The 13,061-nt window shown below is 41.6% G+C and overlaps 1 protein-coding gene across 2 annotated transcripts; it reads right to left on the minus strand.

Annotated features, from left to right (window-relative positions):
- Window positions 1-9,395: 9,395 nt before the first annotated feature.
- On the minus strand, window positions 9,396-12,664 carry CUNH15orf40 (chromosome unknown C15orf40 homolog). Of its 2 annotated transcripts, none has more exons than XM_062629637.1 (4): window positions 12,533-12,664; window positions 12,333-12,459; window positions 11,285-11,412; window positions 9,396-10,205 (listed from the first exon to the last, which is right to left on the minus strand). In XM_062629637.1, the coding sequence occupies exons 1-4, from the start codon at window positions 12,596-12,598 to the stop codon at window positions 10,113-10,115; spliced, it is 414 nt and encodes a 137-aa protein (XP_062485621.1). In that variant the 5' UTR covers window positions 12,599-12,664; the 3' UTR covers window positions 9,396-10,112. The 2 variants fall into 2 exon arrangements, with proteins under 2 accessions (XP_062485621.1, XP_062485628.1); XM_062629644.1 differs by having other exon boundaries at window positions 12,566-12,623.
- Window positions 12,665-13,061: the final 397 nt, after the last annotated feature.

The following is a 13,061-nucleotide window of genomic DNA, read 5'->3' on the forward strand; positions in this document are numbered from 1 at the left end:
TAAAGCAAAAGAAAACAAGTGTTTGATTTACCCTCTCACATACTATACTATTGAGTGAGTCAGTTAATCAGAATTTTACCATTCCTGAGTGATTTTACTTAAACCTTGAAGTGATACCCTTTTGATATTTGCACTTTCTCAACAGTGGAAATTAATACAGCAGAGGGATTAGGTCTAAAATTCAGAGATGAAAGGTAGAAATGATGGGCATGAATTTCTCAGAGTTCAAATTTCCCTTCTAATTAGAGTCTTAACGCTTTCTTTTCTGACACAGAAAGTGTCTCATTTTGAGACAATTTTTAATGCAGTCCACAGTTATCTTCCCCTGCAGAGCAAACTCTCACCATATCCACTAACCTGAATGAGCAATTCTGGCAGCAGCTCCTCCCGCTGCAAAAAGCTGAAGGCTGGGCTTCCAGAGCTGCCAATTTAGCCTAATGGAAACCTGTGGGAGATTTCACAATGCTTTGGACAAAGCTTTGCAGATAAGACAAGACCCTAGGAGTTGCAGTTGGCAGACTCTGGTGTCAAGGGGATGTGGCAGCCTCTCACAGCAATTACAAAGTGTTAGCCCTGACTTGCTGTGAAGGATAATAGTTCAGCCACCAAAATGAAAAAGCACTGGCAAACTGTAGCTGCCTTTGTAGAATCCATCTACTAAAATGAGATGGGATGGTAGAATAGATGAAGTAGTTATGAGCAGCTCATCAAGCTTTCCACCTGAATTTGTGTCTTAACCCACAAAACTCTAAAAAAACCAAAACAAAAAACCAGTAGATGCTCCTTCTATATCACACACCAGTGTCATCCGCATGAATCTATCATTTCAGAGGATGAATCGTTCCTTCCTGAAAAATTTCAGACTAGCATTTAAGGGCTCAGGATTCACACTAAGGTGGCCATAGGTAATATCTTTTTTCCCACCTAGGTTCAGAGATAGCAAGTAAAAAATAACCGTGAAAGTTATATTGCAGATTATTAGATTTATAGGCTTTGAAAACCTGACAGGTTTTTTCCCCATTCTGACGTAAGTGCTAAACTAAGCAGAGCAGGTGCTATAAAATACCTAGTCTCTCACAACCTCCATTCCGCGCATGTTTCTCCCCAGTAGAGTTTAGAAGCAGCAATATACTTCCAACAAGTTAAGCAAAATAGTTCCTAGCCCAATAAACAGCATCAATGTAAATTATTCCCTTTCCTCTTCGCCCATATTTTATTTTTATCTATTGCCTGGCAAAATCTTGGAGCAGATTCTCCTGGAAGGCATGCTAAGGCACATGAAAACCAACAAGGTGCTTAGTGACAGCCAGCATGGCATCACTAAGGGGAAATCCTGCCTGACCAATTTGGTGGCCTTCTATGATGGGGCTACAGAACTGATGGACAGGGGTAGAGCAGTTGATGTCATCTACCTGGACTTGTGCAAAGTGTTCAACACTGTCCCACACGACATCCTTGTCTCTAAATTGGAGAGACATCAATTTGATGGATGGACCACTCGGTGGATAAAGAACTGGCTGGATGGCTGCACACAAAGAGTTGTGGTCAATGCTCAATGTCCGGCTGGAGACCAGTAACGAGTGGTGTCCCTCAGGGATTGGTGTTGGGACCGGTCTTGTTCAATATGTTTGTTGGTGACATGGACAGTGGGATTGAGCGCGCCCTCAGCAAGTTTGCCGATGACACCAAGCTGTGTGGTTCAGTTGATACCCTGGAGGGAAGGAATGCCATCCAGAGGGACCTTGACACACTTGTGAGGTGGGCTGATGCCAACCTCATGAAGTTTAACCATGCCAAGTGCAAGGTCCTACACCTGGGTCAGAGCAATCCCAGGCACAGCTACAGGTTGGGCAGAGAAGAGATTCAGAGCAGCCCTGAGGAGAAGGACTCAGGGGTGTTGGTGGATGACAAAATGAACATGAGCCAGCAGTGTGCGCTTGCAGCCCAGGAAGCCAACCGTATCCTGGGCTGCATCAAAAGGAGCGTGACAGCAGGTCGAAGGAGGTGATCCTGCCCCTCTGCTCTGCTCTTGTGAGACCTCACTTGGAGTATTGTGTGCAGTTCTGGTGTCCTCAACATAAAAAGGACATGGAACTGTTAGAACAAGTGCAGAGAAGGGCCACAAGGATGATCAGGGGACTGAAGCACCTCCCGTATGAAGACAGGCTGAGGAAGTTGGGGCTGTTCAGACTGGAGAAGAGAAGGCTGCGTGGAGACCTCATAGCAGCCTTCCAGTATCTGAAGGGAGCCTATAGGGATGCTGGGGATGGACTCTTCGTTAGGGACTGTAGTGACAGGACAATGGGTAATGGGTTAAAACTTAAACAGGGGAAGTTTAGATTGGATATAAGAAGGAAATTCTTTCCTGTTAGGGTGGTGAAGCACTGGAATGGGTTGCCCAGGGAGGTTGTGAATGCTCCATCCCTGGCAGTGTTCAAGGTCAGGTTGGGCGAAGCCTTGGGTGAGATGGTTTAGTGTGAGGTGTCCCTGCCCATGGCAGGGGGCTGAAACTGGGTGATCTTAAGGTCCTTTCCATCCCTAACTACTCTATGATTCTATTTTCTTTATTTTAGGATTGGAAAAGTTCATCCTGTATGGAAACCCAAGCATCAAACAAACAAGTTCTGTTTCTCAGAGAGTCTACTCAAGATACCTTCTACTGGATAACCACAGGACAAAGCGTAAAACCCACCCTGGAAGTAGCTGAGACCTGAAAATGAACTAACAGAAATTGCTTATTAAAGTTTATAAGCCTGAGTGTGTAAAGCTTGGAGCACTTCACTAAACTCTTTCCCAGGTGAAAAGACCAAGTAGGTTCACTGATGCAAGGAGGAATCAAATGCAGCTGAGCAAAGATTTTTTTATAGGAAATATTATTAAATACCATTTCCCATATAACATACTTTCATGGGACTTTTCTTTGCAGCCTTATAATATGAACAGTTGTGCAGAAAATGTTGTTTCTTGTGGAGACCTATCTTACAGCAAGATCAGAGAAGAAGATACTTTAAAATTCAGATTTGCAATGGCAAGCCCATAAAGGTGGCAGAAGGGCTTATGGCAAGCTCTGGTATTACACATTCCTTTTGTCCTTGTTTCTCTAAGTACATAACACACATATACAACACCTCCACTGACAGGCTCCCTTAGTTTTGCAGATTTAGGATTTACATACTTTTCAAACTACTGAAAGGTGTGTTTACTTAGATCTTACACCCTCTCTTTACAGAGACAGGCATTTGGCCACTGAAAGATTGGTCTTACCACACATCCACAATGTAATGACAGCTATTGTCAAATTAGTTTTCAGATGCTCTAATTTCACATTTATATTTCACCAGAAATATTGCCTGGCACTCTATTAAACAAAGAAAAAAATTATTCCAGTCAATACTGTGAAGGTGGTGAGGCCAAAAGAAGTTGTGGCTGCCCCATCTCTGGCAGTGTTAAAGGCCAGGCTGGATGGGGCTTGGAGCAACGTGGTCTAGTGGAAGTTGTCCCTGCCCATGGCAGGTGGTGTGCATGGATTTTTAGCAAAGAATGGCCACGTTCCCAAGTCAGCAAGTGCCTACATGGAGCTCGACATGAACAGAGGATTAAGGAGAACGTGGGTAAAGTAGCAAAAGTAACAGTGCAAGCAAGATAAGAAGAAACTGGAATGTGCTAAGATACAAAATAGTGGACTGTTAGCAAATTTTAAAGGTTAAGTTCCCATACGCTTATTTGATTAATTGTTACTAGTTGTTGTGTGCTGCAAGAATATGTATCAAAGTATAATATACTAAGCTATTGTATATGTATCCAATCATAATACAACAAGCTATTGAATATGTATCTAATTATACTACAGTGAGCTATTGTAGATGTATCCAAATATTATACAGCGAGCTATTATAAATGCAACCGTAGTTGCTGTGTGTTACAAGAAAATGTATCCGATTATAATAAATGTATCCGATTATAATACAGCAAGCTATTGTAAGCAGAGGCAGAGAAACTGTATAAAAAGGATTGATGCTCTATAATAAACGGCTTTTGTCTGATCACACTGATCTCTGACTGAGTCCATATTTTTTCTGCGGCAAGGTGGTTGGAACTAGATGTTCATTAGGTCCTTTCCAACCCAAATCATATGATTCTGTATGTGAGAGCAATCATAGCAAATGGAAGTCATATAGTTTGAGAGCATCATTATACGCTGATCATCTTTGAAAAATATTTAACAAAAGGCTCCTTGGTCTGCAGCTGAACCTGAACTCAGTGAGGAAGTAACTGAGCAGAATGAGGCATTCTCATTAGAGTGAAATTAGCCAAGTGCAGTTTGCCTGGCTGGTCCCCTCTATGTATTAGCATTTATGTTCAGCCAGTGATGAGCTTAATCAGGTTTTTTAAACAAAAATAAAAAGTTTATGGGTTATGGGGAGGATTTATCAGATTGATTAGTACCAGATTGAACTTCCATTGTAAAAAGGCAGCTAAGAACATGAAGAAAATTGTCTTGTCAGAAGCGCATCCTAATAGCTAATAGCAATCTTTCCCCATAGCAGGAACATGAGCTCACATATGTGCTAGCTGATTGCTGTCAGATTTACTGAAGACAAAAGGAGGCAAATACCAGAAGGCTATATAGAGCTGCTGCAGCTGTGAAAGGGACAGGTTTGCCCTCCCATTGCAAAGATTGTATCACAAGGTCCTCCCCTCCTTCTCTCACCCCACTTACACAATGAATGCACCTCAAAGAGCTGTCAGCCCCAAGAAACAGCAAAAAGAAAAGCAGTAGCATCTAAGGACATAAGTGTCAGCAACAATGCTAATGTGACAAATGAAGAGCAGAAACAACTGCATAGAGCCTGGTCCTGCTAGAGGGCACTTACCTGAAACAACAGCAGCAAAACTGAATGCGAGAGGCAGCAAGGGGGCATGTGAACCAGGGCCCAGAGATGTCATGAAGGTGGCAGCTTGAGCTGAACATGTGCAGCAACATCACTATCAGATTTAACCCCACAGACCTTCTGAATATCAGAAAAGAAGCAGAAAACTTCATACCTTTTAAGACAAGCTACTGAAAGTAGCACCAGTAAACAAAGGCTCCATATAAATAATTTGGTTTAGAAAATTCAACCTGCTTTCAGGCAGATGGACACCAAGTATGTCCTAACATGTATTGAGAGCTTTGAATTGTTTTTATAAGTTATGCCTCAATGCATCCTGGTTTGCAAAACACCACAGCAGTGAAAGGTGCCCAAAGGAACAACGTGCTGTAGCCCTCCCCATGCACACCGCACACCTACTAGGTAAGAGGAAAAAGGAAACTTAATGACAGTCACCCCAGAATTATATTTTATAACCCCAGTTATTGCTTTAAGGCAGACAACTCTTATCTGAGCAGCATAAAATGACACTTTGACCCTCTGCTGCTCATTCCAACATTCTTTTCTCTTTAAGTCCATGGTTATCTGTTCTCATTACAGCATATTTCTATAGTGACCAACTGCTAAATTAATACTCGGTGAATTTCCCCTTCTACCTGCCTTAGTTCAGACTTGGAAACTCAAAAGTGTTATTTAAAACATTCCAAAAACTGAGCCTTGAGCTGCAGTAAGATGGTATGGTAGACTACTTCATCACACTAACTTCCCACCTCTTGAAACAATACAAAACCAAATAAATGCATCATTTATAAATGAAAGCAAAATTCTTCATGGCTCACTAACTTGAAAAGCTAATATGTAAAGGGCTAGGAAGAAATGAATTGCCAGTACCTTAGAGAAATATCAGACTCCTACTTTCAGGCAAGTACTTAATTTCTTCAGCAGCTTTTTGACTATTTATTGTGCCTTGGTTACATTAAGAGTACTTTGCCCCAAGTGCAGCAGCCTTCCTAGAGAATAATAACCAAGAGAAGTTTTATGTGGAGGTAAAGCACTGTGTTCCCAGGAGGAGACAGGGGAGCACACTGCTATAATACATGGCAATGAATCATCCTCCTGACATAAAGACTAAAAGCATTAAGAGAGGAATGCAGTAGGTTGAAGTAAAAAAAATTAAAAAGGGGCTCAACTGGTTCAAGTTTTACATATGCAAATAAACGGTATGAGGGGGAAACATAGTGAGACACGTGAAGTAATGAACAGAAAGATCAGGTGTATCTATCTTCCTGAAAGCTGAAAGAAGGAAGGTATTAAACTGTGCTTTCTGGTAAATTGCCACTGCCAGTTATTGACAAAGTTGTCAATTATGCAGGATTATTTAGACTGATGATACCTGAAGAAATGGGGATTTAGAAACACTTGGGAGTAATAGGAGAGATAGGAATATGCTGCAGATGATAAATGGAATGGATTGAAAGTAAAAGAGCAAAGAGGCCAGCTTCAGTGGGAATAATTCAATATACTTCATTAGCATGTTACAGTACTGCAGTGAAACCATGTACCTACTTTCAAAGCTGTACTTTAGAAAACAAATGTAACCAAGTGGATGAAAGACCAAGAATGTTTTATGCTATCAGACTGCTTGGCATAGAATTTATTCAGGTAACTTCTACTTTGCTAATGTTTAAATAACTTTATTAAATGCACTGACTGCCTAGGTCTGTAAACAGTAACATATTAAATCATCATTAGGCAGATTTACTGAAGTCAGTCAGACAATGCATTAGGAAAAGAGGACAGTGTTTGAGCCAATAGTAGGATTTCAAGTAATTGAGTAATCATGTAGCTTGACACACATGGATAAAGCAGGGACCAACAAGTAAAAGGAGGGTAGCAGCTGGCACCCCAATGTTTTTTAACTGGTCTAGAAGTAAGAGTTTATATTTTGAGACAGGGGGTGTGAAGTATTTTTGAAAGTATTGGATGAGCCTCCTACAAGATCACAAAGGTCTGCTGTATTAAAAACATACTCTGCTGCAGAGGTAGGGCTATTTGCTGACACAGTTTTCTCAATAGGATGAAAGACATTTCACTATGCTCATGAAGAGGTTGACAGGTTAGGATTTAAATACAAGATTTGAAAGAGCTAGGCCTAAATCACAGTTTTGGCATTGATTTGTTTGGTCACATAAACTGCTTAACTCTTCTGTACTTGACTTCTGATATACAGCAACTGACCAACAATTCCTGCTTCCCAGGCATTTCACAGGGATACATGTATCCACAACCAAGGTATTACAGATATAATCAGAAGACTGCATGAAAAAAAAATTATGTAAGAGGCTCTCAGGTATCAGATATATCAACACCCCTGTGTTACTTATATTACCCTTTTAAAATGACTTTGCTTACTCATATTAAACAAATTCTCTATTCCCAGCATGTAAAGGCCTTATGTGCCACACTGCTGGCACTAATTCAGTCTTAAGTGAAGCAGGGCACTACTGCCAGGAGAACTTAATTTTCATCCTTTAGCTTTGATGGCTACTGTGGCTTCCATCTACCTTGGCTTCTTCCACATAATCACTGTGGCCTCAACTAAATAATGCCTTGAGCAACAGACAGCAGGACTTCAGTACATGCCACCAAGAATATTTCTACTTCCTAAGAAGCAAAGCTAAAAACCAGCCAACTGCAACAGGTTTTGAAAAAAATAGTGTACGATGACTGAATTGGACAAATTAAAGTGAGTTTTAAATGCTGTAGTACAGTCCAGGTGGCAAAAAAAAAAAAAAAAAAAAAGTCCTTGGTTTGGCCAAGCACAGTCAGTATTAAACAAATGGCTCCTCCCTCCCCACACATACACACTCATAAATGCAATGGAAAACAGAAGTGCAACAGGGAGAAGGGCACGGTGGCTGTTTTCCCAAAGTCTAATAAACTTCCCAGCTGAACAGTACTGGAGTTCTGATTGAGAAGTGATAAATATAATATGCCTGGCCCACATTACATAGAAATGAGAGCATAATACACTGAAGGCACCCTATGTGTCTTCAAGTTACTTTTACTGATTAGGAAGAAAAGATGCAGAACGCCAGCTGAAGGTGGGTAGGAAAGATGAAACCTGTGAAGCAGAAGGTAGCAAAGACTAGGCAGAACATGGTGAAAAAACAGAGGGAACTGAAAGATTACATTGGCTACTGTTGTAGGTAACCATCACTGAGGGCCAATGTATTTCAGAGACTGTACCTGCCTACACAGCTCCTCCCTCAATCTGGGTCTGAAGTCATGGGAAAGTGTAATACATTATTTTGATATAGTATATAATAATGTAACACATTGTATTGACTTCCAAAGAATGTACTCTAGGTTACCCTGCTCTTGCAGGAGGGTTGGACTAGCTGATCTTCTGAGGTCCCTTCCAACCCTTAGGATTCTGTGATTCTGAAATCTTTATAATGGCTGTTGCAGCATCAACTCAAAATAGAATTTATAAATGTGGGATTCCTCTGGATTGCTGTTTTCTGCTCAAATTAAAAATAAGTTTAGGAAATAAAACAAAACAAACAAAACAAAAACAACCAACAATCCATCCATGAGCACTTAGTTTAGCTTGCTTTGCCTTAATTTTTCTGCAAGACACGGTACCCCTCTGCTGGGCAAGAATAGACAAAGCAGCTAGGAGCAGTGAACCAAAACTGACTGCATAGTAAAACAAAACCAGCCTGTACAGACTAAAGAGGATAAGCAAAAAGGGCACCCAAGGAAATGTGTGGCTGACCAAAAACCTGAGAAAATAAAGAGCCAGAATGCAAACAGCATTCACAATTTAGACTTGGTTCTCCAAACAAGAAGGTGATATTTTTCAAAGCATCTTCAAAATGAGTCACCTTGAAGGAGTTGTCATCTTGACAAGCACCAATTCTCTCAGGCTAAAACCAATTGTTGCAATATTTAGGATAACAGGAAGCAAAAGAATTTCTTGAAGCAAAAGATTTTTGTCCAGAAAAAAATAATGAACTATGAAGCCTGCACTGTATGAAAAAGCTGGTACAGAAATTTAGCTGGAACTTACGCATACATAACACATTGTTTTCCAGGAGAAAGTAATCAAATGTTCAGAGTTTTTTACTTTATGTATTATATTTTTATATTTTTAAATTACAACCATAGTAGATAAGACAACTTCAGATATCAGCAGTGATGCAGATGGACAAGCAAATATCACTTATGTTTTAACACTAGTTAAAACTTACTCTGACCTCTGAAGCATGATAAGGAGAGAAGTTAAATTTCTTCTTAGTTGTTCTCATTAGCAGGAAGACTGGAATATAGTTACCCATTTTCTTTCAGACTTCTTGTTCTGTTCTACAGATGACAGCTCAGTTCTCTGTGAGCTGGAATACTACTAATTTTTAAACCAAAGATTGATTGCAAAAAAAAACTGTTTAAAAATAAGACTCTAATAAACAACTTTGAGGAAATATTTTTTTTTTAATATAAACACACAAAAGAGTTTGATAATATTTTTTCACTCCTTTTATTAAAAACAGTCATTACACTTGACATACATTTGGCAAAGACACATGACTGTATCTCTTACTTTTCAGGAAACTAATTAGAGACCATTCCAAAGTGACCTCCTGTGTGCAGTTACCAGGCTCTGCATCAGGTTTTCATATTGCAAACTTCTGGTTTGGTTTCAGTTGTTCAGGTGATTCTGCTTTTAGCTTACCTGTGTGATCAACAGCAGCTTATTGGCTTCAAATACATCTGTTTCAGATGTATGTGCACACATGTAGTGCAAAACTGCACCCAGTACTTGCTGCTTGGTACTGAAGAGAACATTCCTCTACGGTCTTTACCATCAGACAGACTCATCCTCATGAAAACTCACGAAGCTTATCAGTGCAAGCCTCTCACTATGTTAACCAAAGTTTGCTTCACTAAGAAACAACTTTTCTAAACCAGAAAGAGGAAAAATCTTTCCAACAGGAAACTCCAGAGGAAAAAAAAAAAAAAAAAAAAGACTGTAGCAACAGAAGCAGAAACAGCCTCAGTAAAGACAAGTTTTGCTAACCAAATCCAAACAAAACTGCAGCAGCTGTATTGGGGGGGCGGGAGGAAGAAGTGTTCTTCCCTAGTCATTACCCACATTCTCAATAGGACAAGATTTACATCAGAAATAGTGTCAGTCCATTTACCAAGATGCATTTTCCCATTTCCCACTCTTGTTTTAGGTCAACTGGAAGCTTCTTTTTTCAGTTTTTCTAAAACCTCATCTGGTGTCATCGATACCACAATCTTCACCACTTTTTCACGTGATTTACCACCCTGGGTTAGACACACATACAAAAAAACATCTTTCAGAGAATCACCGCAAAATACACATAGCAAAAAAAAAAATCTCACTGTAACACCAACATACCAGATACTTTAAAAATAATTCTGAAAGTGGGGATATGCAGAATTAACAGCAGTAAGTGAGAACTCATCGATGGCCTTTCTAATTATTTGGAAGATGGAAAACAATGTCTTATCTACTCTCCTTTTAAAACTGGATACAGCTCCCAGATCATGCCCTGGATTGATGCTCTTCTTAGAGGCAAAAAGCAAGGAGTGCTAAGTTTCTGTAATTTACTTGTATCATCTAGAAGCAAGACGCCAAATAATTTGCATTTTTGTTTTTAAAAAGTGGGTATATACATATATTTGATAACTGTGTACTTTCCGATCTTTCTTCAGAGTTATCCCTCTCAGATTATTAGCTACTTTTGACAGACTTCAACTACTACATTAAACCAACAGACAAAAAATAAAAAGCACAATTTTTCATTGTGCTCTAATGGTCATAAAGTATAAATGAATATGGCTGGAAAGACTGACTGCAAGTACAATGTATTAATAAAACAAATTAGTTATTCAGTGCAATGAATAAAACAAAGAGCTTTCACTTGCCAAGTCATGTAAATTCTGACACAAAGAAACCCTTGAGGCCCAGCTATAACCCAAGTGCTTACATATGCCCTTGCTTATGTGTGACAGTTGTAATAACATTTTCACTCAAATACAGAAGTAACTTAAAGAAGTTATTAATAAAATGCACATTCTCTGCAAAGCACAAGTTTTGTGAACTGCATTTAACATGAAAACAAGAGGATCTTAGAAGTAACACAAAAAAACATGAACTACACAGATCTGGAAAATCTATCACAATGAGAACTATGGTGATTAAATATCCCAAATCAGCTGTGGTCCCTCCTACGTTAGGTTTGTTCTCAATGAATAACACACTTTTAAAGTATCTTTTTCGCTGAACTTGGAGAGCAGCTTCCTGTACTGGATGAGTAAGTTTCAAAATATCAAATTTAAATTGCAGCAAGGCAAGACTGAAAGAAAAAAAAAGCAAATACCTTCTCTAATGTAACTTCACTCTTCTTCACTTCTAGCACCTTCGAGAGGTAGCGACACAGCTCTGCATTGGCCTCCCCATCTGATGGAGGTGCAGCAATAGCTATACCTACTGCCTCTGCCGTCACATCTGTAATAAGTAATTTAAGAATTTAGTGCTCAAAATATTAAAAACATCTAGCTATTGTCTCCTAAATATGTTTATGGTTTTGAAAGCATTTTAATTTAAACCCAAATAAATTTACAGATTAGCATACCATTTTTACTGTTCACAAATTCCCTTAAATACATTAGCCAGTACAAAGGTGATGACGTGATACAAAGAGGAAAGACTTCAGACCTGTACCAGAGCTCAGCCATTACGTACCAGTTTTCACACAACCAGGGCACTGTTTTAAGCCCCTCTGTTCCCCATTCTGATGCAGGTGTAGTCCAGCTTGGCATCGTGTAGCATCACACAAAACAAGTTACCCCACCAAAAGCCATGATAAACCCACCCAGAGAGCTATGGCATCACCCACAGCATCCTTGCATTGCCGCCTGAGCCTGGATACTCTCCTGCAGCCCAACTTGTTTCATACACACACCTCAACAAAAACCAGCTCTGATTTGTACATGAGGAAGCCCAGATTTGTAGAGGGAGGGCGCATTTATTAGATTACGCTTTTATCGTTCAAATAAAACCCACAGCCTCTTGAAGTACAAATCGCATGCACATTACACATGGACTGCGACGCTGACCGAGTGCGCTCCTCATCTCAAAAAGGAGTAAGAAGAACTCACACCGTGCTCACTGCACCACCTAGCGAGGCCTGACCGGGAACGTGAAAGAGCCACTCCGGGCTCCTAAGCGTGAAATCACTACTTCCGTTTTCTAGCGACCTTTTCCCCGCACACCTGAGGGAACAGCGGTAAACCACGGACCTCGTTAACGCACTCGTTACACGAAGCAATCCCGCTCCGGCCGCGCTCCTCACACGAGGCGGCCGCAGCACCTCAGGCTCCGCGTCCCGCCGGCTCCCGCGCCTCAGCAGGGCAGGCAGCACCCACCTGTGACGCCGCTGCTCCTGGCGCCGGGCTTGGCGCGAACCGCCACCCTCACGCAGCCGTCACCCGCTGCCGCCACCGGCCCCGCGGCGGCGCCCGGTTCCGCCGGCCCCTTCCCGGCTCCTTTGCCCTGAAACGGAACAAACGCGGTCACCCCGGGCGCGTCCCGCCCGCTCCCCGCGCCAGGGCCCGCCCGCACACACCTTTCGGGGCATGGCCCCGCCGCCGCCCCGCACCGGCAGCCGACGGAAGCCGGCAAGGGCCGACATAGATCGGCGGGGCCCTTCCGGCAACACCAGCGCGCTCCGCCCCGGCCCCGCCTGCGCTGCGCCAGCACCTCCCGCTGCTCCGAGGGCGGCACGGGGCGGAGCGGGCCGCTGACCTCGGCCGTGTGCCCACCCGCAACCGCACTCTACGGCCACCGAGCGGAAAAGCTCCGCTTGGGAGAAGAGAGTGCAAAACCTGTGCACAGCAGCTGGTTCCAAACACAGGGCGTGGTGTAAAGACCGTGATTTGAGACCTAGAGACCTGGAGCACGCACTTAGAAATCAGGGAAGAGAAACAGGGAGAGGTTTAGGTTTTTTCCTCCTGTGGTCTCAAATGATGACTTTAGTGTAATTCGGGGAAGGGTACAACATTTTGTACATTGAGAGACATTCTACTACAACACAGTACATACTGAAAGACACTGGATCTATATATATACATCAATGACATCAAATTATCATATGC

This window comes from Pezoporus occidentalis, unplaced genomic scaffold (genome assembly GCF_034315485.1).
Source record: "Pezoporus occidentalis ecotype Australia unplaced genomic scaffold, CSIRO_AGI_Poc_V1 ctg11, whole genome shotgun sequence".
Lineage (NCBI taxonomy): Eukaryota > Metazoa > Chordata > Aves > Psittaciformes > Psittacidae > Pezoporus > Pezoporus occidentalis.